The sequence below is a fragment of the Xenopus tropicalis genome, chromosome 6 (genome assembly GCF_000004195.4).
Source record: "Xenopus tropicalis strain Nigerian chromosome 6, UCB_Xtro_10.0, whole genome shotgun sequence".
Taxonomy (NCBI): domain Eukaryota; kingdom Metazoa; phylum Chordata; class Amphibia; order Anura; family Pipidae; genus Xenopus; species Xenopus tropicalis.
Window position 1 is genome coordinate 33024218 of NC_030682.2, and position 26689 is coordinate 33050906.

General features: G+C 40.5%; 1 protein-coding gene across 7 annotated transcripts in view; it reads right to left on the reverse strand.

The window, feature by feature from the left end:
- Positions 1–3933: 3933 nt before the first annotated feature.
- sgce (sarcoglycan epsilon) overlaps positions 3934–26689 on the reverse strand; it is a 47073-nt gene continuing 24317 nt past the window's right edge. For 5 of the 7 annotated variants that reach the window (XM_031904100.1, XM_031904098.1, XM_031904099.1 and 2 more), the window contains 8 exons: positions 25156–25354; positions 20533–20695; positions 18794–19005; positions 15875–15901; positions 10261–10449; positions 8919–8962; positions 5626–5660; positions 3934–4198 (listed from right to left, as the gene is read on the reverse strand). In XM_031904100.1, coding sequence (XP_031759960.1) covers positions 4148–4198; positions 5626–5660; positions 8919–8962; positions 10261–10449; positions 15875–15901; positions 18794–19005; positions 20533–20695; positions 25156–25354 — 920 coding nt within the window. In that variant the 3' untranslated portion in view covers positions 3934–4147. The remainder of the gene's footprint in view (positions 4199–5625; positions 5661–8918; positions 8963–10260; positions 10450–15874; positions 15902–18793; positions 19006–20532; positions 20696–25155; positions 25355–26689) is intronic. The other 2 variants (XM_031904096.1, XM_031904097.1) reach the window with 2 other exon arrangements.

Below are 26689 nucleotides of genomic sequence, written 5' to 3' on the forward strand. Positions count from 1 at the left end.
CAAAAGAAACACTGGATTTCTTGTCTCTTTTTTTGTAAACATGATGTTCCAGTGTCTGACTTCCTCTCTCAGAAACATCCTTAATTCCCTGGGCCAGAGTCTGCACAGCTCTCTCCCTTCTCCTGCTCCCCCTCCCATGAGAATGCTCCCTCCATCCTTCCTTAGGAATGCGTGATCTGAGCTATAACGGCTAGACTGTAGGCAGGAAGCTACTTAAATGGCAGCTGCTATCTTAAGCAAACGTAGAAAGCTTCTAAAGCTGTTTACTCTGTATGTTAATGGTTTCTGCAGAATAAATAGTGTTCTAGGTGGCACTAATGTGGCATATCTATTGGCAGTAAAATGCCAAAATGACTTTCCTTCTCCTTTAAATTAAATAAGCTTCATTGGCAGGACAAACACATTATATCCTTCCCAAAGCAGGGAGGGGGTGTAATGGGTGGGATTCGGGGGGCATTATATGGGTACAGGGGAATGGCCCCAGTCTGTTACATATTGTGCAGCCTTTTCTCTTTCTCTTTATCCCTCCCTCTCATATAAATACAGTGATTTTTTGTTTTTCCTTATTTTACACCATTTGTTTGTGGTCCCAGCAATATATAATGCATTTCCTTGATATTACATTTTTTCTGAATTTTACACCATTTTTTTTCTGGTCCTTTGATAAGCATAACATGGGGATTCTGCTGTATAATAAAACCCAGTTTAACTGATACAGTTTAACATTTTCTGTATAGAATTTACCACAATGTAAATGATCATTTAGGGAAGGAGGTGGGTGAATAGCGGTCGTAGCGCATATCACATACCCGCCCACTAAACCTCACCCCCCTGCCCTCCAATATCACCCACCCTGCCCCCATCCATCCCCTGCCCAGATTTACCCAGGGTTAGGGGTGGCAACTCAAGATTCCATAGACAGCCACTATTTTTTAGACCTGCAGAGCATTGTTTAGGCATCTGTGTACTTGATGCCAGGGCCTATTTTAAGGCTGATGCCACACACAGCGTATGGCGTATATTTTCGGCAAGCGAAATATTGCCATACGCTCTTACCTGTGCCAGCACCCAAATGAATTAGATATGCTCGGGTGCAGGCACATGTAGCCAAAGTACGCATAAAAATGCCAGACTTTGCATTCTCTCACATTGTTATGCGTATATCGGCTACATGTTCCTGCACCCGAGCGTATCTCATTCATTTCGTTGCAGGCAAAGGTAGGGGACATATGGGTTTTTCCGCTTGCCGAAAATATACGCAATACACTCAGTGTGGCATTAGCCTAATCCTTTCAGTGGTACTTGGCTAGATATAAGGCAGCTGTGAGCAGGTAGAAACACTTACTGGCAATCTGAGCCTCTAGGCTTTATATAGTTTCCTGACACGGCATATTAAGGGTGTGCTCTTACATTACACTGTGGGTCCCTTATGCTGATTGATATCTTCTAAAATTCCCCCCAGTGGTATCACTCAGAGTTACTGGACCTCAAGTCATTGTACACTAGTCACTCGGGAGGAAATTCAAAAGAGACTTGAACATGTAAAGGTAAACAAAGGTCCAGGGCCGGATGGGATTCATCCCAGGGTATTAAATGAGCTGAGCGCTGTGATTGCCAAACCTCTTCACTTAATTTTTCAGGATTCATTGAGGTCTGGCATGGTGCCAAGAGACTGGCGGATTGCTAATGTGGTGCCGTTATTTAAAAAGGGATCCCGTTCTCAGCCTGAAAACTATAGGCCTGTTAGTCTGACATCAGTAGTAGGAAAACTTTTGGAAGGGGTAATAAGGGATAGGGTACTTGAATACATTGCAGTTCACAATACTATTAGTTTGTGCCAGCATGGTTTTATGCGTAACAGATCTTGCCAGACTAATTTAGTCGCCTTTTATGAGGAGGTGAGCAGGAACCTCGATGCTGGAATGGCAGTTGATGTCATCTACTTGGACTTTGCTAAAGCGTTTGATACAGTACCTCACAGAAGGTTAATGATCAAATTAAGGAATATTGGCCTAGAACATAATATTTGTAATTGGATAGAGAACTGGCTGAAGGATAGATTACAAAGAGTGGTTGTAAATGGAACATTTTCTAATTGGACCAGTGTGGTTAGTGGAGTACCGCAGGGGTCAGTCCTTGGGCCTTTGCTGTTTAACTTGTTTATTAATGACCTGGAGGTGGGCATAGACAGTATTGTTTCTATTTTTGCTGATGACACTAAATTGTGCAAAACTATAAGTTCCATGCAGGATGCTGCCGCTTTGCAGAGCGATTTGACAAAATTAGATAACTGGGGCAGCAAACTGGAAAATGAGGTTCAATGTTGATAAGTGCAAAGTTATGCACTTTGGTAGAAATAATATAAACGCAAACTATCTACTGAATGGTAGTGTGTTGGGGGTTTCCTTAATGGAGAAGGATCTAGGGGTTTTTGTTGATAACAAGTTGTCTAATTCCAGGCAGTGTCATTCTGTGGCTACTAAAGCAAATAAAGTGCTGTCTTGTAAATCATTAGGCCCCCCAGCAGCCATAGCATTGTGTCCTTACTGTTACACCCTGCTGCTAAAATTTTTTGTGTTCCATGGTGGTTTCTAATGTGTATAATTTACAGTGGGCTGTACATCATCTCCTTTATATGCTTCCCATTGAACATCAGAAGCTGACGGTTAGAAGCTCTGCCCATAGAGTTGCAGGTGTCGCTGTGCCTCTGCCTCCCTGCTGCGCATAATGATACACTGTAAAAAGTACAATGGCCATGCATAGATCCCAGCTGGGAAATAGTCCCTTTACTAAATATTATACACAGATCTGCCCTCTGGCAGTTGCCAATGTACAGCAAAATGTATTGTGTTCATTATTAAACTGAAATTATATACAGTGAAATTGATTCTTATGTGGAGAGGTGACAGGGCAGCAAATAAAAATACCTCCCCTATCCCATATATTATAGAAGTGTTCTGTTTTCCTTTATTAAACTTCTCTTTTAAGTACCTTTTATTGTCGCTTTTGTATAGGTGTATGTATATGTAACTCATACTGGCATATTTAGTCCCATTATTGCCCCTTCTTGCAAGAAATCATTAGTAGTTGGCTTGTACGTAGTGAGGCCAGCAAGCTCACCCAACTGTCGTGTCATGGTAATAAGGGTTGGTATATGAAGGTGTGCTTATACGCCTACCAATAACGGCAATACACCTACCAATAGCGATCAACCATTAACGATCTTTTCTGCGACCATTGTTTGTTCCCTCTATTGATGCTCAGGACTGAATTGTCAGATATAGAGATAGAAACAATAGGGATTCTACCTCCACCTGATTCAGCACTAAACGCAGATTTTGCTTGAGTGCTGATCAAAATCTTTTGACCCACCCAATCAACGATCCGCCATACACGCACTGAAAACCGTACGAAACTAGGTTTCATACAATAATATCGGTGTGTGTCTGGCCAGATTAACTGTCTCGCCTCAGGGTACATTGCGTTTGCATTCTTGCTCAGGAACGATAAGATGGGTGACTCCCATGTGTGTGGCAGACACTCAATTCAGGGAGCGGCAGGAGGCACAGGCGTAACAGGCCCCTAACCTTTTTCAACAGCTTTTTTGAACAAGGATAAATAAAATGACATTATTATAGCCCCAGTGTTGAACCAGAATGCCAGGGGCCCATTCTCCAAAATTTTTTTCCTCATTTCCTCACTCAACCTCTTTATTTTATCCTTCCATCAATTTCTCCTCTCTATTCCCCCTAAGGAGCAGGAGGGCCCACTGACACCGGGAGAGTTTTCCTAGTATGCTGGTGTGCCCCCCACTGAATAGATTCTGTGCATTCCCACCTGCATTTCACATGGATGAAAGAAACCTGAATAAGGGCAGTCACACAGGCGCTAGGGTTTTCATCACACTTTTCACATAAATCACCTGACCACAGCCAAGATAAACGGCCCTCCATTTGCCATTTATTGATTGTATGCAAATTTTCCCCTGCAAAAAAAAAAAAATCTTTATACAAAAGAGTCCATAGTGTTATAGATCCTGAATGCGCATAGAAATCCTGTGATGGGAAGTAGAAGCCGATGAGCTGCATGAAGCGCCCCGCCGTGTGCCTGCCAGACTGGCCGCCATCATACGGTTCCTTCTTCCGATTTAAAGATTCATTGCTTCCGTCAGCTTGCGCTCCTCAGGGATACCATTTACCTGCACGGGGGAGAGCCTGTTAGACTCAATGGCTGCTTAACTGAAAATGTTACAATACTTGCAAAATAAAGGCAAACTAACTGAGAGCACTGTATTACTGATGGCACAAAGACACATATTGTAAGGGATTAGTAGAAGAGCAACACTATTGAAGGAAGATTCAATGACTGTAATAATGTGATAGGGCTGTAACACAGCAGTCTCTGTGCTGGGTCCCACCTGGGCCTGTGTATAGCACTCCCCTCTCATTCCCATAGCTAATACCTGAGTACTTAGACAATCATTGGGCAGAAGGGACACAGGGCACACAAACTTTTTCCTCTTAATGTGTTGAACTTTTACAAGGTGTGACAATTTAGATGTAACACTAAGGGGCACATTTACTAACCCACGAACGGGCCGAATGCGTCCGATTGCGTTTTTTTCGTAATGATCGGTAATTTTGCGATTTTTTCGGCGTCTTGACGATTTTTACGTAAAAACGCGAGTTTTTCGGCGTCTTTACGATTTTTGCGTTAAAACGCGAGTTTTTTGGCGTCTTTACGATTTTTGCATAAAAACGCGAGTTTTTCGTAGCCATTACGAAAGTTGCGCAAAGTCGCGATTTTTTCGTAGCGTTAAAACTTGCGCGAAACGTCGCGCCTTTTAAGTTTTAACACTACGAAAAAGGCGCGACTTTGCGCGCAAGTGTTAACGCTACGAAAAAAATCGCGACTTTGCGCAACTTTCGGAATGGCTACGAAAAACTCGCGTTTTTACGCAAAAATCGTAAAGACGCCAAAAAGCTCGCGTTTTTACGCAAAAATCGTAAAGACGCAAAAAAAACTCGCGTTTTTACGCAAAAAACGTAAAGACGCCGAAAAAAATCGCAAAAAATACGAAAAAGTCGCAAAATGTTCGTTTCCAATCGGAATTTTTCCAATTCGGATTCGAAATCGTGTCTTAGTAAATCAGCCCCTAAGTGACACAAAGCAGTGGGTTGACTTTGATACGAAAGATGGCACCATATCCGCCTCTGTTCACCTTCCGAAGGCATTTGTGCATCCTGGTTATACTAATCCAAAGAGAAAATGGGGGTACTACAGGCTGAACATCATGTCTAGGGCACACCTTCTAGTACTTTTGGGGGTTTCTGTAACAGTTTACAATAGCCAGGAGCCTCAAATAGAAATGCTCCATTCACCATATACTTTTTTGACCCCCGAAGGGTTATGAATACCCTTAGGGGTGTAACTGTAAATAACTGGGCTCCACAGCAAAATCTTTATGGGGTGATCGAAAACTAAAGGAAGACTCTATTCTGAAACTGCATTACCTAAGGCTGCCCATACAGATTTCCCAATTTGTTATCCCACAGAGTGCCCTCATGTTGGTTTCTTTTTAAGAGCCCATTCTGGGAGGCTGCACCCAAAACCCTTGATTCTTACCTCAAATCTCTGAAAAGTTGTCATACGGAACTCTCCTTTGGAAAGCAGGAACGAAGAGAGAGATTAAGATGAAAAGCCTAATATCTAGGTTATTGCTTTTACTGCAAGCCTCAATCCCTCACTGGCTGCTCTGTGAAAGCCCTTCGTGGCTTTGTATGTATAACCCGGCCTCCTTTCACTTATTACTTTTGTGACTTTTATGACTGCAATGTGAGCGATTTTGTTTTTGTGTAGATGACTGTGTAAGGAAACTCATTACTGCCAAACAAGTTAAATAGTATGCACCAATTCCCTTGCACTTTGCAGCGTGACAGGCACTTACTATGGGGCAGATTTCCAAACACAACCAGTATTTCAATATTATAATATCATGTTTACAGTTACTAAATATTTGCCTGACAACAGGCCAGGACTGGCAATCTGTGCATTCTGGCAAATGCCAAAATGCCAGAGGGGCTGCTGTAAGATCAAAATAAACTAACCCAAATAAATGAGTTAAACAAAATAAATAAACAAGTAAATAAATAAATATGTGAAAAAAAGACTGTGGGATATGAATCAAAAAGTCATACGTAATGTACCAATGAGTTTTAAAGGTCCGGGTGTGTAAACCCCGAACCTGACTCGAAATGTTTATATCCCAAAGTCATGAAAGGAAGTCAAAAAAATAAAATTCAAAGTTCAAATAGCTCACCAGAGTCCAGTAGTGGTCCGGGTGCCCAAAGCCCCGAACCCGTAGCTGAGGCACTCTGTTTTTAAATGGAAAAATAAAAGCCATGTTTTATTGGACCTGTCTTGTTCTAGTGTGCCTGAAGTTTCTTCAGTGATTTTGGGCTGCTGTAAGATGCCATAAGTCACTATCTATTGGGCTGTTGGAGTATTTCAGCCTCTGTGTACTTAAAATGTCAGAGCATATTTTGAATTCCAGTCTTGACCTGCCTGGCTGTCAGAAAAGGATGTAATAAATTGACACACAAAAGAGTGGGGTTTGCAGCAGATTTACAGTGGCATTGTGTTTTTCAGCGATATGCGCCTGACACTTAAGTGGAGCCGGGGTAAGTCTGTTACTTGGGAATAAAACTCAGTGTGCCATTACCCCAGTACTGATAATACAGCCATGATTCTGCACCAGATGTTCTTGGGTTGCCTGCCTAGCTCTAATCACAATAGCTACTTCTCTCCTATTTTCATTCACAGACTTTCTCAGGTCTCACTGTGACCCACAGAAACCTATGAAAGCAGTCTGCTCCCAGGTACTGATGCTGATCTAGAGTCGCATGATAAGAAAGCTGAGAGTGCTGCTAAATGGCCTTTGCAGCAATGCTGTTTGTTATCAGGGTTCCCACTGATTGCTTTCATTGCTTTCTTCACCTAATGACATATTGCACAATGGGTTCATAAATAACCATATGTACACATTACTGGCTGCATTATGGACAATAGTAACGACCAAAAAGTAAAGCTGCGTCATTTCATGTGTGCACATTAATAACTTCTTATTGTGGCTCACTGAATAAACAGATTTTAGTGTTTCTAGTGGCGTAACTGTAGAGGAAGAAAGTTCCGCTGGTTCCGGGGTTGCAGGGGGGCCCAGACCGTGGGGTCTATTTCCTCTATAGCTTAGAGCAGCTGGGTAGCAAGGAACACAAGCGGGCAGGTAGTTGCGCAGGTTTGTTATGCCACTGATTGTTCCCAATGGAAAAATAAAGGTCATCCTGCAAGGCTTTCCATAGGAACAACCAAGAAACCAGGTTATAGCTGTATAGGAGCAGCAAGTGTTACTATCTACTTCTGCAGCAAAATAAACCATATATCAGAAAATGTTAGACAGAACGTTACGTAAAGAGCTAGAATGGAAGTAAATGGAGCATAGAGACCTGCGTCAATTCATCTAGCATGGAAGGTAGAGTGAAAAGTGCATAATCATGGCGGTTTGTGCCTGTTTACATTGTAAATGACCCCTATGATGTAGCATTAGCAAAAATTCCCAATACAGGTATGGAATCTATTATCCAGAAAGCTTGGGACCTGGGGTTTTCTAGTTTTTTCTAATTTAGATCACCATACCTTAAAGGTGGCCATACATGTTAAGATCCGCTTGTTATGCCCACCTTTGTGGGCAATATCAGGCTAATTTGATGGCCCAAATAATCAAATTACAATGATTGGTAGATAATGAGCCAATGTGGTCCCCTTTCCAACAGGAATAATAAACCTCCCCAGGCAGTTAGGCCCATCGGGGCCCCATACACTGGCAGATAAGCTGTTGAATCAGTCTGAAGGACCAGACTTGCAACTTAAATATGCTTGTGTATGCCCCCGATGAACCCAACAGGATTGTTTTGCCTTTAGTATGAATTCATGCAGCTTAGTTACTATTAATTACAAGTTACTGAGAAAAAGGACAGAGAAAAAGAAAATCATTTTATTTAAATTGGAATTATTTCCTAAAATGGACTCAATGGGAGATGGCCTTCCTGTAATTTGGAGCATTCTGATAATGGGTTTCTGGATATCCTTTAGCTATAATAAGGAAATATAAACATTTGCCTGAGCACTTTTGCCATTGCCTCTTTTTGTTCATGCCATGTTGCCATGTTTTGAAAAAAAAGAGAGAGTTTTACCCTTTAAGGACTGTGGCACACGGAGAGATTAGTCGGCGCGTGACAAATCTCTCTTGTTGCGGGCGACTAATCTCCCCGAAATGCCATCCCACCGGCTAAAATGTAAATCGCCGGTGGGATGGCATGCGTGGCACCACAATCGCCTCTTGAGGGAACTTCTGAGATTTCGGCAAATCGGGTGACGACTAATCTCTCCGTGTGCCACAGCCCTTAATTGCTAGCAATGTAGAATGTAAGCTGCTGGCAAAACATGTTTCATAACAGCAGCAATGTAGATTATATGTTTCCAGGTCCCATTGATTTTATTGTAAAAGTACTGCGATGGGATTTCAATGGCAGAGCTGTGGCTATTGGCAGTTAAAGGGTTAAAAGCCTCTTTTCTCTGACAGATCTAGCAACATTACTGCCCGTAGCACAGGGGTTAATTATCTATGCAGGAGGCTTATGTAATCAGAAACTTTCCTGCATTGGCCACTCTCCATTGGCCACTCTCCATTGGCCACTCTCCATTGGCCACTCTCCATGCTGACTGATGCAGGAGCTTCTAGAGATGGAATATATATATATATAGTTTTTTTGCAAAATAACTCAATTTCCTGTATTCAGCAGAACTGGGTTACACTGAATCTTTGATGCTTTCAGCCATCAGTTCTCCGCTCCTATACTGACCTGCATTTTGCTGCTGTGGTATCTGTGTCTGATGTGGCATCGACCTGAGCACAAAAAAAGAACATTATTACACAGCAGATCCAACAAGTTGGAAAATAAGAATTTGATGTAAATTTGATTTTTTTCCCCTATAACATATTTAATCGAACACAGAAATTGTCTCCTTCTCATGGGAAAAGCCATCCCATAATCCCCAGGTCCCAGTGTAGCTATAAATAAATAGGTTAATTAGTGTTTAGCTCCATTCTGTAAAGCAACATTATGTTTACATATTTGTTTGTTGAATGCCAGATCTGAAAAGTCAAATGATTAATTGAAACTGTTATTGCAGTTAATGTGAGCTGCTTGTTTGCTCTGGCACCAGGCCTGCTTCTCTGAACCATCAGCATTTATTCTGCTCTGTACAAATACCCACACGCATAAGGTGTCGGTGACTGCTTTAGTGACTCCATCTTCATGCCCTTTACCTGTTATCATGCTTTCTAACCATGATACTGAGTTCTCAGTAATACAGAGTAAGTTTACATAATTAAAAATTAATATATTTTTGTTTTTTGATGTTACTGTCCCTTTAATATCACAATATCTTGTTTTCTGTTAAACAGTACAGTTAATATTGGTTATTTTAGGAGGGTTCATGTCACAGACTAGAATATTCAAATTATAAAGAGGGCTGTTGGCACACCTATGCATAGGGGAGTCTAGAGACAAAGAGTGCATATGCCTTCTTGTAAATGCAAGATGATCCACTGAGCACTTTTGCAATATACATTCTTTTCTTTTGCAATATACATTTCTTTCTATTTAGTGGTTTTGGAGATATTAGCAGCTTCATGGAGTTACATAATATAAGGTGCAAAATATACTATAGGCCAAGTTACTTATTCAGCAGGCCCCATTTACTGGTCACCTTAAACAAGTAATCAGTGCTGCTATTGCATTTAGCTTTGTACGCTTTGTTTCAGATAAAAATCACTTTAAAGGGGTCATACACTATAAGATTGTTCCCCGATATCCCCACCTAAGGTGTGTGTGAAAGCCGCACACAGTAGCTGAGCTACATTTTTCTTACCCAGGACCAAAGTAGCAGTAGGTAGAGAGAAGAGGCACAAGCTCCAAAATGCCTTTTCACCAGCAACAACAGGAGTCACTGGAAAGGCTTTTGCATCTCTTCAGTTTTCTGAAGTTGCCTACAGAAGGAAACTTTGTGTGACTTTCCACCAGCAATTCTATTTGTGCCGGTGGAAAACATTTCGGAAAGGTATTTATTGCGGGCAACTAAGACTCTCTGTGGTGCAACGAGTTAGCAAACTGTGGGTGATAAGGGTTAAAGCCTACTTACTGTTGGGTTTGCATCAGAGGCATGTTGGTGTTATCATAAGTGTCTGTTTGCATTGTAGGCACCATCTCCCCAGTTACTGGGTGGAACACTGGAAGTGTTGAGAGAGGCCAAGCAATCTCCCTATTCTTGGACATGTCCCGCAGCTCCTTGGTAGATTTCTGAATGGCACTGTGGTGCACTAGCTGGATGCTGGGTTGAAAAGAAAAAGAAACATAGATCTGTTTTTATAAGATTTTATATACTGATATAGTTAACATTTATACATACATACATACATATATACATAATGGAAAATAGTCCAAAGGGTGCACACCATTTGCAGCAACAAAACCTGGGTGCTAGTACCAAAACAATGCACTGGAACAAGGACAGCAATCCTAGGATTTAAAGAATTGTGATCAAAATGTAAATGCAAAAATAGAAAGGTTTATTACTCTACGTTTTGGTCCAAAGAACACACCAGACAGGTCAGGGATAAAGTTATTGAGAAATTTAAAGCAGGCTTAGGCTACAAAAAGATTTCCAAAGCCTTGAACATCCCACAGAGCACTGTTCAAGCAATCATTCAGAAATGGAAGGAGTATGGCACAACTGTAAACCTACCAAGACAAGGCCGTCCCCCTAAACTCACAGGCCGAACAAGGAGAGCGCTGATCAGAAATGCAGCCAAGAGGCCCATGGTGACTCTGGCCGAGCTGCAGAGATCTACAGCTCAGGTGGGGGAATCTGTCCATAGGACAACTATTAGTCGTGCACTGCACAAAGTTGGCCTTTATGGAAGAGTGGCAAGAAGAAAGCCATTGTTAACAGAAAACCATAAGAAGTCCCATTTGCAGTTTGCCACAAGCCATGTGGGGGACACAGCAAACATGTGGAAGAAGGTGCTCCGGTCAGATGAGACCAAAATGGAACTTTTTGGCCAAAATGCAAAACGCTATGTGTGGCGGAAAACTAACACTGCACATCACTCTGAACACCATCCCCACTGTCAAATATGGTGGTGGCAGCATCATGCTCTGGGGGGGCTTCTCTTCAGCAGGGACAGGGAAGCTGGTCAGAGTTGATGGGAAGATGGATGGAGCCAAATACAGGGCAATCTTGGAAGAAAACCTCTTGGAGTCTGCAAAAGACTTGAGACTGGGGCGGAGGTTCACCTTCCAGCAGGACAACGACCCTAAACATAAAGCCAGGGCAACAATGGAATGGTTTAAAACAAAACATATCCATGTGTTAGAATGGCCCAGTCAAAGTCCAGATCTAAATCCAATCGAGAATCTGTGGCAAGATCTGAAAACTGCTGTTCACAAACGCTGTCCATCTAATCTGACTGAGCTGGAGCTGTTTTGCAAAGAAGAATGGGCAAGGATTTCAGTCTGTAGATGTGCAAAGCTGGTAGAGACATACCCTAAAAGCTTGGCAGCTGGAATTGCAGCAAAAGGTGGTTCTACAAAGTATTGACTCAGGGGGCTGAATAATTACGCACACACCACTTTGCAGTTATTTATTTGTAAAAAATGTTTGGAATCATGTATGATTTTCGTTCCACTTCTCACGTGTACACCACTTTGTATTGGTCTTTCACGTGGAATTCCAATAAAATTGATTCATGTTTGTGGCTGTAATGTGACAAAATGTGGAAAAGTTTAAGGGGGCCGAATACTTTTGCAAGCCACTGTATATATTTCATGTTTTGTGAAATATATATATATATATAGTTATTGGGTACAGCCTGTTTACATTAGGACAGCAAGACAAAATGAGTGACTGTCCTGTTCATGCCTATGCAGAAAAGCAGAAAAAATAGTGTAGGAATGTATTGATACAGTTAGTATTGATGTTGGTATATATAGTTTATGTATGTAAGTGTATAGATAGGTCAGTATGGGCCTGTATGTGAGTGTATAGATAGGTCAGTATGGGTGTGTATGTGAGTGGATAGATAGGTCAGTGTGGGTCTGTATGTGAGTGGATAGATAGGTCAGTGTGGGTCTGTATGTGAGTGGATAGATAGGTCAGTGTGGGTCTGTAAGTGAGTGGATAGATAGGTCAGTATGGGTCTGTATGTGAGTGGATAGATAGGTCAGTATGGGTCTGTATGTGAGTGGATAGATAGGTCAGTATGGGTCTGTATGTGAGTGGATAGATAGGTCAGTATGGGTCTGTATGTGAGTGTATAGATAGGTCAGTATGGGCCTGTATGTGAGTGTATAGATAGGTCAGTATGGGTCTGTATGTGAGTGTATAGATAGGTCAGTATGGGTCTGTATGTGAGTGTATAGGATAGGTCAGTATGGGCCTGTATGTGAGTGGATAGATAGGTCAGTATGGGTCTGTATGTGAGTGGATAGATAGGTCAGTATGGGTCTGTATGTGAGTGGATAGATAGGTCAGTATGGGTCTGTATGTGAGTGGATAGATAGGTCAGTATGGGTTTATGTATGTGAGTGTATAGATAGGTCAGTATGAGTCTGTATGTGAGTGGATAGATAGGTCAGTGTGGGTCTGTATGTGAGTAGATAGATAGGTCAGTATGGGTCTGTATGTGAGTGTATAGATAGGTCAGTATGGGTCTGTATGTGAGCATATAGATAGGTCAGTATGGGTCTGTATGTGAGTGTATAGGATAGGTCAGTATGGGTCTGTATGTGAGTGTATAGACAGGTCAGTATGGGTCTGTATGTGAGCATATAGATAGGTCAGTATGGGTCTGTATGTGAGTGGATAGACAGGTCAGTATGGGTCTGTATGTGAGTGTATAGATAGGTCAGTATGGGTCTGTATGTGAGTGGATAGATAGGTCAGTATGGGTCTGTATGTGAGTGGATAGATAGGTCAGTATGGGTCTGTATGTGAGTGTATAGATAGGTCAGTATGGGTCTGTATGTGAGTGTATATACAGGTCAGTATAGGTTTGTGTGTGTGCTGGGTTTACTTGGAAGGGTTGAACTTGATGGTCATTTTTCAACCCTATGTAACTATGTTGTAACTAAGTATGATATGACAGAACAGCTCCACTCCTTTTCATAGGTAAACATATCACACCTTTTTCAAACAAAAGAAAAATAACAATAAACTATTTTTATAACAATCAGGAAACAGGAAATATGGAGTACAGGTTACCTGCTGTTTATAATGAATCACTTTCTACATACGCACACTGTCTGTAGAAAACAGTAGGGATCATTTACTTTGAGCCAGATGAAGGTACACGGGCATGAAGGGGTGCAAATACACTCCCCTTAGTGCTTGTTTAATAAGTACTCTCTACTTGGGTCTAGATTTCATATGCATCTAGCAAGAAATCTAACTTACAGCACTGCTGGGGGAAAGCAGGGGATACCTGAAGCAATTTTACAAAGGGCAGGCAGGACACAAAGCACAGAAAACATGGCACATTGCATCCATCTTTTGCACTTTGCACTGCATTACTTCCTGTCAGGTGGAGCACACAGCCCATCACAAAATGGTGGCTCAATGGAAAAGATGTAAAAGGGCAATATTTACTGATATATATATATATATATATATATATACAGGCTCGAATGACGGCACACACAGGATTTGCAAATAGAAGTCACTGGATCAAACAAAAATTAATTGCATCAGAGGTTTATTGATTCCAACGTTTCAGCTCCACACAGGAGCTTTCGTCAGGGATCCCTGACGAAAGCTCCTGTGTGGAGCTGAAACGTTGGAATCAATAAACCTCTGATGCAATTAATTTTTGTTTGATCCAGTGACTTCTATTTGCAAATCCTGTGTGTGCCGTCATTCGAGCCTGTATACTGTTTTTCGCACAGGCACCCAGGTATCAACTTTATCTTATGGTGTGCTGCTTACTAGCATTATATATATATATATATATATATATATATACCAGTTTGGTAAGATTTTTTAATAGGTCACTTAATATGATAAAAACTATCTGTTGGTTAAGTATTCATTCTTGGGGTACAGTTTTCCTTTAAACTTTAAAAAAACAATAATATGAATTTGCTGTCAACATGGTTTCAAACAGTTTAGGTACCATCAAGTACAAGGTACTGGCTTATTATTATGGAGAAAATCTGTCAAAAATAAAGAATTATTTAACAGGACACTATGGAAAATTGAATTATCTTTTTTTGTAGCTTTCTGGATAAAAGGTTTCCTGGTAGAAGATCCCATGCCTGGTAACAATACAAGCTCTTCTACTCTCTATTGATATTGGCAGATCATATTTGCCTAAAAATCATCAAAATATGTTCCAAATCTGACAGTTTTTAAATAAACCATACCTCTAGGTTTCTGCCATTTTCGGCAATTCATAAAATACTGAAGTCCATTTCCCTAATACAAATAAACCATGTAGGCACCATGTTTAGCCCTGTGGCTTGTGTCCCTATGAGCATGATAAATCACATAGGATAATAGAGAGAAGAACCACAGTGAGCACACAAATGTGGCACAAGCACCATACCCTTGTAATAACCTGAGAAGGCCAACGTTTTCCCCCTGTACAAAACCCAGTAAGCAACTAACTCAGTCAGGAGAGACTAAGTTGGCTTTTATTTTCCAGCTCTACTTTACATGATCTGCACTAAGAATCTTGGGGATGACCTAAAATATTTGACTTAATTTTGCTATATTCATACTTGTGCTTAGGTTATATTGATGGCCACCTGAGAGTTGCAAGAGTTCCTAAGGGTTCCAGTGGACAAGAGTTGTAAGCTATGTCTTCTGCACCCTCTAGTGGGCACCTTAGGTATTGCAATACTGAGTTTGCTACAACACTGATAAACAAAAGGAATTCTGGGAATGAATTCCAAACAAGCTCCAAGAAAATAGCTGATCAGATTCCCCAACTACAGACCAGTTTGCCCTTCTTGGGGCTCATCAGTGCAGGATAAACCCATGTAAATGGGATTTTCTTGGCGCTTGTTTGGAATTCATTCCCAGAATTCCTTTTGTTTATTTGTATCTGTATGAGGCAGTCTCCTTAACCCCAATGATTTGTTTGTGAATCCACACTCTTGACTCTACCTAAGCTGATCAGAAAACCCTGTACTACACTGATGAGCACCAAGAAGGGTGAAACTGGTCTGTAGTTGGGAATCTGATCACCTATTATCCTGGTTTTGCTTTAAAAACCCCAGTGGGTGAGCTTAAGCCTATAGAATAAGGCAGTCTCCTCAACCGTAATGATTTGTTTGTGAATCTACAACACTAATAAACCAATGATTGCTTTGGAGTACTAGTAGAAATGAATATAGTTGACAACGGTTCATTATTGCATTTTTGGCAATTCATAAAATACTGAAGTCCATTTCCCTAATACAGAAAAACCATGTAGCATGATAAATCACACAGGATAACAGAGAGAAGAACCACCAGTGAGCATATAAATGTGGTACAAACACCATATCCCCTGATTTTTTTTAATTAGTTTAATTGAGTTTTTTTCCTTTTTAATTAAATCTGTTAAACCTATATCAACTAAAAGCAGCTTTCACCAAAAGAACTGATGAATGGATGACAGCATGAAACATGGGAACACATGGATGGCGGATGGCAGTCTATAGTGACGGGCGGGGGGGTTACATGGCAATGGTAAGAACAAAAAGAAAACACTTACTCTGGTGTTTGCATGTTTCTCTTTTCCCTAGAAACAAAACAAAATGTATGAATTAAATAATAGCATTGAAATCTGAGGCATGTCTTAAAATAATATGGGGATGATGGCACTAAATGAGTCGTAAATGCTGCTGCAAGTTTAGGGATAATAAATGATCAGCGCCAGCATTTACCATCATGGAAAGGATCTGTCATTTGCTCACAGCTGACTCTCAATGTGCCATAGACAAATAGATCCACTTATTAAGCAAGGTCAGGCCAACTGATTGAATCATAATAGGGACCTATGCAAGATTTTTAAACCTGCCCGGGAACTACCTGGCTAATCTTCAGCAAGATTCCTTTGAAAAGGCCATTATTTTCCCCCTGTACAAAACCCAGTAAGCTACTAACTCGGTCACGAGAGACTAAGTTGGCTTTTATTTTCCAGCTCTACTTTACATGATCTGCATTCAGAATCTTGTGGATGACCTAAAATATTTGACTTAATTTTGCACCAGCCATGAGATATCTTTAGAGCCACCTAAGAGTTGCAAGAGTTCCAAAGAGCTCCAGTGGACTAGAGTTGTAAGCTATGTCTTTTGCACCCTCTAGCGGACACCCTAGGTATTGCAATACTGTATGAGTTTGCTACAACACTAAAAAACCCATGATCGCTTTGGAGAAATGTATATAGTTGACAAAGCTTCATTATTTATCTGTAAAGAATAATCTTGGCAACTAGAAATTCCTAGAAAGCATATCTTTGCTCACTATGGCATTTTATGTCTACATTTCCATGGATTTTTCATTGCTAATCCTTGAGAACTTTTGTTATTACTTTTCTGCCAGCTGCTGCTGGCTGGTTATCTGTTAATCTGAATTCATAAACTGATGGTCCTTACTTGTCTCAGATTATTATAATTCTGTTAGATGTTGCTGTTGCACCAGCAGATAAACATTTATCTTAAGAACCACATCAAAGGGAGACAGATATTTTATGTAGCAGTGGGTGCTTGGGCAATACCCTTGGTCAACCTGGTGGGTCTTGATCTGACTGGGAGCAAATGTCTACAGTTCCCCATTGCATGCACATGGAAGGAAGGGTGCGTACGAGAATGCCAAGACATGATACAAATGCTTTACACAAATAAACAGATGAATGCAGACAATAACATATTAGATGAACTGTGCAAAGTATGGAAAAAACCTGATTACAAAATAATTAAAATAATTATGATTTTCTGTTACTTGCTGCTTTGTAACACCTTGATGTCTTCAACTTATATATGTTTATTCATATGACTAATTAAATAGGTATTCTAAGTATGCAATAGTAATTCTGTAATAGTAACCAGTCTTCTGAGCAATGTTAGAAGAATTGTACAATATACCCTGTGAATAAGCAAGAATAACATGCTATATTTCTTTAGAAATGTCCAGTAAAACATATTGGCAAAGGTCATTCTACACATGAAACCAGAAGTCTGCATGTTTATGTTGATTTATGTGACTGGGAGCAGCCATGATTGTTCTGACACAGAAGCTTTGCTGTGTCCTCTGTTTGCCAGATCACCATATAAAAACAATGGAATTATTGCCATTATGGGGAATTAACACTGGAACAACACATCTCATTGTTTTACACAGCATAAAAATCCCAGCAACACATGTATACTTTTGTAGATACCTAAATGGCCCATATAGTGTGCCAGTAATGGGATTTCATAGCTACAGGCAGCTGTGTGCATCAAATAACCCAAGCAAACACATAGATAGAACCTGGAACATAACAGCAGCACCATTTATAAACACACATCCAGATTTAAAGGGGGAGTTCACCTTTAACTTAACATTTATTATGATGTAGACATTAATAGTCTGGGGCAATCTGCAATTGGTCTTCATTTTTTATTTTTGTGCAGTTTATATACCCTAGCAACCATACAGTGGCTTGAATAAGAGACTGGAATATGAATATTAGGGGGGGCTGAATAGAAAGTAGCAGTAACAATAACATTGTAGCCTCACAGAGCAATAGTTTCTTGGCTGCTGGGGTCAGTAAAAATGCAGAAGATGAAGGCAAATATTTCACAAACTATGAAAATAAAAAATGAAGACCAGTAGAAAAATTGCTAAGAATGGGCCATTTTATAACTAATAGTTATCTGGAATGTGAACTACCCCTTTAAACAAGAGACTTATTCTTATTTTGAAATGCATAGAAACAACATGAGTAGCCAGCAAGGCCTAGTTCAGCCTATTCAACTGGTGGCCCAAAGGCCAGATTTCCCTATCCAATACATTTTTTTAGGCTAAGTCTCTAGACCTTTGTATCATCATCATTATTATAATCTGTTCAACAAACACAATTTTGTAGATAATTTACCATCTACATCAAAAACACTGAGCAGAATCTAGGTGTGAACAAGCTAGTGACGTGTGGGTTGGCACCAAACGAGCAGGACCTGCAGGTATACCTGTGGGTTGGTTGTGTTACAGACGACATCTGCACAATATTTGTGGGCCGGGGGCAGGTTTGGTTTGAGCTCTTCCTCATGCCCTACCCACCCGCAACCTTAACGTTCCCTGCTTCCAGCAGCCTCTATTTATAGGCGTATGTCTGCTCTGCCATGCCCCTTTTGTGATATTAGAGATGGGTGGGGTGTGTGCTTGTCCATAAATAGAGGTGGATTGCCAGATCGGGTTTGGCGCTGGCAGGTTAGGATCAGATGCAGTGTACCCACATATCACTATTACGAGCCCATATACATTTCTGGCATTAGGTATGAAAATAATGTAGTTCATCTGCAGAAAACGCTGGTTGAACAGCTGGACTTGCCTAAAATGTTCCCATCGAGGGACATCGTGCAATAACCGTAACCCGGTAGGCCAGGTTATGCTTGTGTGCGCTTAAGATAATAATAATGCAGCTACTCACATGCCTTCTCTCCGACAGCACATAATATAGGCCAAAATAGCAAAGAGCACCAGAGCTACCGCTGAGGGCACTGCCAGTGTAAGAAGGAAGTCCGAGTAATAATTTCTGCTCTTCAGCATGTCAGAGGGAGGACTGTACTCCCCCACGTCAGGCAGTATTCCATCCCCGCGTACCACTTCCTGAGTGATGTACACTACCTTTGTTTTATCCACCTGAAATACACACAGCACATTTTGGCAGGGAAATTATGTTAAACTGTCACATTATTCTTTTCATTCTTCCAAACAATGATTATGGAATTATAAAATAGCTTGAATGTTAAAAATAAAACTTCCATTGACTTAGATAGAGTTAATGTATGGCTAGTTACATTTGGGCAGCATGAAAGGAGTGTTCTATTTAAGGTGAGCAGCATAAAAGTAACAGTAAGGGTGAAGACACATGGAGCTACGTGAAGTCATAGCAACAAAAATATAAAATGCTGATAATTTACTGATGATTGTCTCTACATGTGTTTTAGCAGAGGCTATTCTCAGTATTGTCTATGGCAGGGTATTTTTGTAGCCGTGACAAGTCTTTACCCTAATGGTGAAGACATACAGAGCTACTGGTAGCAACTACATGTTGTGGCTACTAAACAAGACAATGCTGATCATCTCTACGTGTGTTTTAGCAGAGGCAATTCAGTATTGCCTATGGCAGGGTATTTTCTGGAGTTTAGAAGCCATGAAAAAGTAGCTGCTACTAGTAGCTGTGTGTCTTCAACCTTAGGACAGTGGCACACGTGGAGATTAGTCGCTTTGCAACAAATCTTCGTTGTTGTGGATGACTAATCTCCCTGCAATGCCATCCCATGCTAGAATGTAGAACGCCGGTGGAATGGCATACGCGTTGCTGCAAAGTTGTCTTGAGAGGAAACTTCGGGCAACTTCGGGACATTATTAGTCGTCCGCGACAACAAAGATTTATCACGAGGTGACTAATCTCCCCATCTGCCACTGCCCTTAGGGTGAAGACACATGGAGCTAGTAGCAGCTACTTGTCGTGGCTACTAAAAAAGACAATGCTGATCATTTACTGATAATTGTCTCTACATGTGTTTTAGCAGAGGCAATTCTCAGTATTGTCTATGGCAGGGAGTTTTCTGGAGCTTAGTAGCCTTGAAAAGTAGCTTCTACTAGTAGCCCCTTAAGGGCTGTGACACGGGGAGATTAGTTGCCGCACAACAAATCTCCCTTGTCCTGGGCAACTAATCTCCCCGAAATGCCATCCCACCGGCTAGAATGTAAATCGCTGGTGGGATGGCATACCCAGCGCCCAATTTGCCAAAGTCGTGGAAGTTTTTTCTCAAGCCAACTTCTGCAACTTCCGCAAATCGTGGCACCGCATATGCTATCTCACTGGCGATTTACATTACATAAGGACACCAGGAAAAAACCCTGTGGGCCCTCCTACTCAGACCTGATCCTCATTGCTCCCCCACTGCCCCCCCACCTCCCGTTAGCGGCAAAAGTAAGTAAAAGGTGTGTGTGCACAGGGAGGAGGGGCTGCCACTGGGTAAGCGGGGTGTGGGGGCCCCAGAGGTAGCACACCCCAGTCTGTCCCTGGGTTAATTTGCTGGAGCACATGAAAGAAAGTTCAAAAAGCTGAGGATCCCTGTTAAACAAAATGAATGGGCACATCCCTCAGAGAAACCTGTGACAGTGAGAATCAGGACACTACAGAGCTGAATAACTAACCAAGGAAATCTTGCACCAGTCTATATGAAACTGGGCTCGGAATTTCTTATCGCAGCTGATTGCGGGTTCCATCTCCTGACTGCACCTTAGCTGGTTTTGGGGGTTTTCCACTTCTCTTAGACAAGAGGAAAAAGGAGAATCTGCTCCCACCATAACGTAAACTCTATGGAAAAAGTTTAAAAACAAGGTTAGTGATCTCATGTAATATACAGAGACTGTAAATAATGTACTGTATAATGATTGCTATTAAACTGACAGTGATGTCCTAATCCAAATATGCTGTATATTAAAAGTCCTCTGCAAATTAAACATTACACCCAAATTCTTTTTTTTTATTAATACATCCATACCTTTATCTGAGCTGTCAATCATTTATTGTCTGCCCCGCCTCTATGCTTAAGGCATAGACGCAGGGCTATCAATTATTTGCACTTTCCATTCAGTACTAGGTGTCACTGCACTTCTCACATTCCTCCTCCCGCCTTACAGTCCATAATTAATCAGCCAGTGCATCGGCATGGGTATTAGGTCCCTCATTCTGGGGCATTTACAAGAATTTGTGGTGAATCTTGCCTTAATAACAGTGCCCACAAAATGGCACCTACCTGCTTGCTGTGACTGTGAATTCCGAGACTAAATGGAACAACATTGAAATAATTTCTATAGTGTAAGTAATGTTTATTTTGCACAAAAACATGACAGAAAGGGATTTGGAATTATATGTTAGAGTGACAGGTCTCCTTTAAGCTATGAATATCATATATATGCAGACGGATGGTGTAGTTATACATCCACACGCTGATTAAATGTAACACTCTCCAGGCCCCACTCGCTTCTCCGGTACCGGGAGCACTAAGCTTGGCGTTACAAAAGGAAGCAAAATTGGTACAATGAACACCACCAACCTAACTGCTCAACTGGGGCCAAGCAGGGCAAGCCTGGGAAACAATTCTGCAGATTCTACAGGGTGTAGCTCATTTTGGGGTGAATGAAATAATGTAGGAAGTATAAGGGTGCAGCAGCCGCCAGAGACACCTAAACTGTTATCAGGGGACAGTGGCACAGAATCAGCACTTGCTGTCATATTAAGCTCCAGTATAGCCTTACATAATGCTATTGCCAGGTAAATACTCAGTTTGTCAGTGTGAATCAGTGGCTAAAAAGACTAATTTTCATAGAGTATTATATAATAAGAGGTGCTAAGTTTGCTACAGGTCTAGTCACCTATAGCAACCAATCAGCAGGTAGCATTTACTAGTACCCTTTGTCCAACATTTTCAGATGAGATTTTAAAAGAGTATTTTATTTTCTGTCCATTTGCCCCATTCATGAATTGCACTAACCAATATGAGATGCTTACTGCTCATAGTTATAACAAAGCAACTGTATTCTGAGCAAAACAACCAGTAACCCATACAAGAGGCAAAGCTGAAGAGGGCTCCTTCCAAAAGAGCTTACAATCTGAAAACATTTCAAGCAAACACACATACATGTACATTAAACTATCCCTGTTACACATGAAGTAGGCTCAACCCACTTGCAGGTAAGCCCTGAGATTTGGAACTGTTTTTCTAATAATAGGGCCATTGGATGGTATGTATCTGCCCTTACTAGGCTGACATGGAACTCTCTCCCACTAAAATGATATTGATGTAATTGATACTAATATTGGGGCCTGACTGCTCACTCTTTTCCCGTTCATGTAATTATATGGGTTAGAGCCATTGATTACCATGGTCTGCAAATAGAGTTGCCACTATTCTATAAGCTATCCCAGCCACAAGTGGACAGGTCATGCTGTAATGGGTACTTCCATGTTGCCACTGGGGTGGAGTCTAAGCGTAAAGGAGACCGAGGCTCATCATGAAACATGGAATTGTGGGGATATAGTGAGTATGGAGGGAAGAAAGGGGCAGGTTTGGGGCAGATTAGAGGCTGTAAAATTTACTGATATGAATTAGGCAATGATAAGACAATGTATTTTTAGACTTCATGGATTATGTATGTTGTTTATTACTATTAGAATGATATTGCATTTTATATCATTCAATTGTTTGCCAGCTTGACATTGAAACTGATATCTAGTAACCAGAGACAGATAAAAAAAAAGGTCTATGCATAGAAATAAAAATAATAATAATAATATCCAGGAAAAAACAAATAAGGTTTTAAAATGTTTTTAATATGTAGGTTTAACAGAAACAGGAATCAAAGCCAATTAAAAAAAAGGACAAAATCGACGAATTGCAAAGTTGCTCAGATTTAAGGTATACTACAGGTTAATTCTATTTAACATGAAAAAACTATTCAGTTTTAACCGATATTTGCTTGATTCTAATATGATTAACTTGGGAAAAACAGAGCTGCTTTGAATACATTGTACAAATAAAAATAGCAAGTGCCTAACTGCTGGGTATATTGTTCCTGTGAGGGAACTGGCTGTGATAGCCCCTAAGCCTTATCATTTCTCTGCTCACTAATAACAGATGTTGTAGCGCTGAAGGCTTCTGCACACCCAGTTATTTAGATATTACCGATGCATGGCTGCACACTTTAAAGCTGACAATTTGCCACTCATTCTTTTTCTATGTGAATGAGGAACAACAGCGAGGAAGCAGCCGATTAGGAACAACTTAACAAGTGCAATGTCACCTATTTAGGATGTTGTGGTTAACTCTTTCGTCTATCAAACTATCAACTTCTGAATACATGCCACTCAAGGGTTTGGAAAGGTGGGCACGCAGGCCTGAAATCTGCCAAGAAGTCAGTACTCAACAGCAGTTGTAGCCCTGGGATGAATACTGTGTGGGGTTTGGGTTTGAATAGTGGCTAAGTTACCCATGGCACCAAGATCAGCCTTCTATATACAATGCAGACAGTGGCACAGTCAGGATGGTGCCCTTACTGTACTCATTGTCTGTATTTTGCCCATTAAAGACCCCTTGGATTACATCAAATCCTGGACCACAACATTTTTAAAATTGCCTTTATCGTTGCATAGACATGGAATAATTTATTAAGTTAAACACCTTTCATCGGGTTTGGAAGTGATAGCTAGATAACCCCTTACTTTCACAAATCCACCAATGACAATGAATTCCCTGGTTAGGCAACCTTAACCTTGGCTATAGTAAACTGCTCGGTGTAAAATAATGGGCTGCTGTGGGACATGGGGGATTATCAAGTGGCAATTCTTATTTCTGATGAACACAAGGGGAAAAAGTAGACAGCATCTGTGTGCAAAATTCACAAAAACAGACTTTTGCGCCATAGCCCTTGGCCTTCATTGCAGTCCATTTTGTACTCCCAGTACAGTTTATATTCCAAGCTTAACACTAATGCCTTAGATCTCTTTTAAAGGAGAACTACAGTTTAACTAAATACGTAGGCTAGAAATGTTGTACATTATGTTGGGCTTCTGTACCACAACCTGTAGTGCAACCACAGGCTTTTAGCAGGAAAGATCTGTTCCTCTAAAGATGCCCCAGTAGCCCCCCATCTGCTTTTCTGCTGATTCCCTACTGCCGTTACTTACCTGAGCTTGGGGACCGACTCACAGTCTACTGTATGTATATATATATATATATAATAAAGACGGATTAGTAAATAATACACATTATTACTGCATGGCAGCTCTAAAACCAGTGCATTTGAGCATGTGCAGTGTCACTGACACGTGTGACAACTTTGATGGCCTGGATTATTACTACTAAAGAGATGCTGAACCTATAGGCTGGCTCAATAAGTTCAGTATATAAAATATGTCATTTCTAGCCATATTCATTTTTAGGGTTTAGTTCTCCTTTAACTGCAATTTAAATGTCAAAACACAAAGGTGCAGCTATAATTAAGATGACAAAATGTGACTTAGAAAGCAGAATTTTTATTTTATGATTCTGCATAAAAGTTAACTTCTAATCTTCTGAGGCACATTTATAAACCACAATTTTACTCTCCATCCCAATGTCTAGGGGATAATTAAATACAAGAAAACAAACTGCAATTATTTTCAGACATTCTTACCGACTACATTAGTTTGTGATAGCATTAATATTTATAAGATAGCTCCTGGAAACTTGCCAGATGCTTATTGTTATAAAGGAATCAATACTTAGTAAATCAGGGCCTGTAATTTGCTGGGGGCTGCATTTTGTGGCCTCTGGATATGCTTTAAAAGCTCAGAATGAATTCATCCCCCTCATTCCATCATGAGGTTATTCCAATGGGCCAAACTAATGTACAATTTGTGCTTCTCTTATGTACCATGGCAATACTACATTCTAAGAACAAATGCCCCATCTGTATCTATGCCTCACGTGTCAGCAGATGGCAACTAAGGGGGTCATTTCCCTGACCCTGTAATGAGAGACATGTAAGACCTTCAGCCCCTGTAAATTGTTCATAAGAAAAAACAGGGTACTTATAGGAAATCCATATAAAGGGTCTGTGCCTACTCCATTTAATTTAAATGTAATCAGTTTCAAATCACTGGTGCCCAGCAATTTGTGTTTTAAGAAGTTTCCCTGGTTCTTAAATTGCTCTAGTAACCTTTTAGGGGAACTATGCCACATTAACAAGATATACACTAAACGCTATATACATGTATGGATTGGCTAGTCTTACCCTTCTTTCATGTTGTTGATAGGCAGTGGAACTCGCCCTCCTCGGTCCAGCGCTGATGTAATATTGATGGCATTTAGACGCTCAGGTTGCCAGACATTTTTTACTGCTCCAAGAAAATCTCCAAGCACTTCACTAGCCAGCATTTCTTCCACATTCATATTTTTGATAAAGAATTCAGCCTGATATGGCAGCGGGAAATCTAATCAAGGAAAGCACATCAATCACATTGAGAAAAGATGGTAAGGCTACATAGGAAAAAGGCAGAAATCTTACACTGGAAGCACAATATCCAAATGTTAATGGCTTGAAACCAGTGAGAATTGGTTTATTATTGTACTCCTTCAATAAAACATTAATTTTGCTGCAAACAACTCAGTGTTTTTGGAATATTCACAATGCTGCTACCTAACTGACTCATGCTTTCTTAGCCTAACCTGCTATCAGTCTGGGACTCAAGGCATCAGCAAACCTTCTAGTGGGTCCATTTGAAGTAGGACAGCTCTGAGTTAAATGGCTACTGTAGGTTTAGTTATACAGGTATAAAACCCGTTATCCAGAATGCTCGGGACCAAGGGTATTCCGAATAAGAGATCTTTCCGTAATTTGGATCTCCATACCTTAAGTCTACTAAAAAATTAATAAAACATTAATTAAACCCAATAGGATTGTTTTGCATCCAATAAGGGGTAATTATATCTAAATTGGGATCAATTACAAGGTAATTACTACAGAGAAAAAGGAAATCAGTTTTAAAATTCTGAATTATTTGATTAAAATGGAGTCTATGGGAGACAGGCTTTCTGTAATTCGGAGCTTTCTGGATAATGGGTTTCCGAATAAGTGATCCCATACCTGTATAGATATATATATATATATTTTTTTTTCCTTTAATATTTGATTTATATGCCAACAGAGGTAGTAGGGGCAACCCAAATCCTTTACACTAAAGGGTTTAAAAAATATATATTTGTTGTTCTCCTGGGACAAAAGATGCTTCAATTAAGATTCTGGCAGCAGTGGGCTGAGACAGCTCAATAAATATTTGGCCCATGCTGGCATTGATTATTTTCTGAAGAAAGCCTGTTCTATCTGTATTGTCGTTTTTAGAGCCCTCTTGTGGGCAAGATAATGACTTGGCTCAATGCTCTCTTACCTTTACCATGAAAGTATTCCTAAAAGCATCATTAGTGACATGGCAGTACTATTGTTTTCTTCACCAAGAAATTCCACACAATATGTTTATTGCTTTAACATTGTAAAGTACTTTTATTTTATGTATTAGTCCCAAACTGGAAAACCTCTCCGAAGTTCACACACACACACACACACACACACATATATAGAGTTTGAAAGGCAGCGCACCCAAAAAAGGCAAGAAAGGCCAAGGTGCTGCCACAAAAAATAATATCAGCATGTAGAACACAGAGCACCCATGGGACCTAAATTATGTACAAAATGTAATGGTGTAAGTTGACGTTTCGGTCCTACACCATTACATTTCTACACATAATTTAAGTCCCATGGGTGCTCTGTG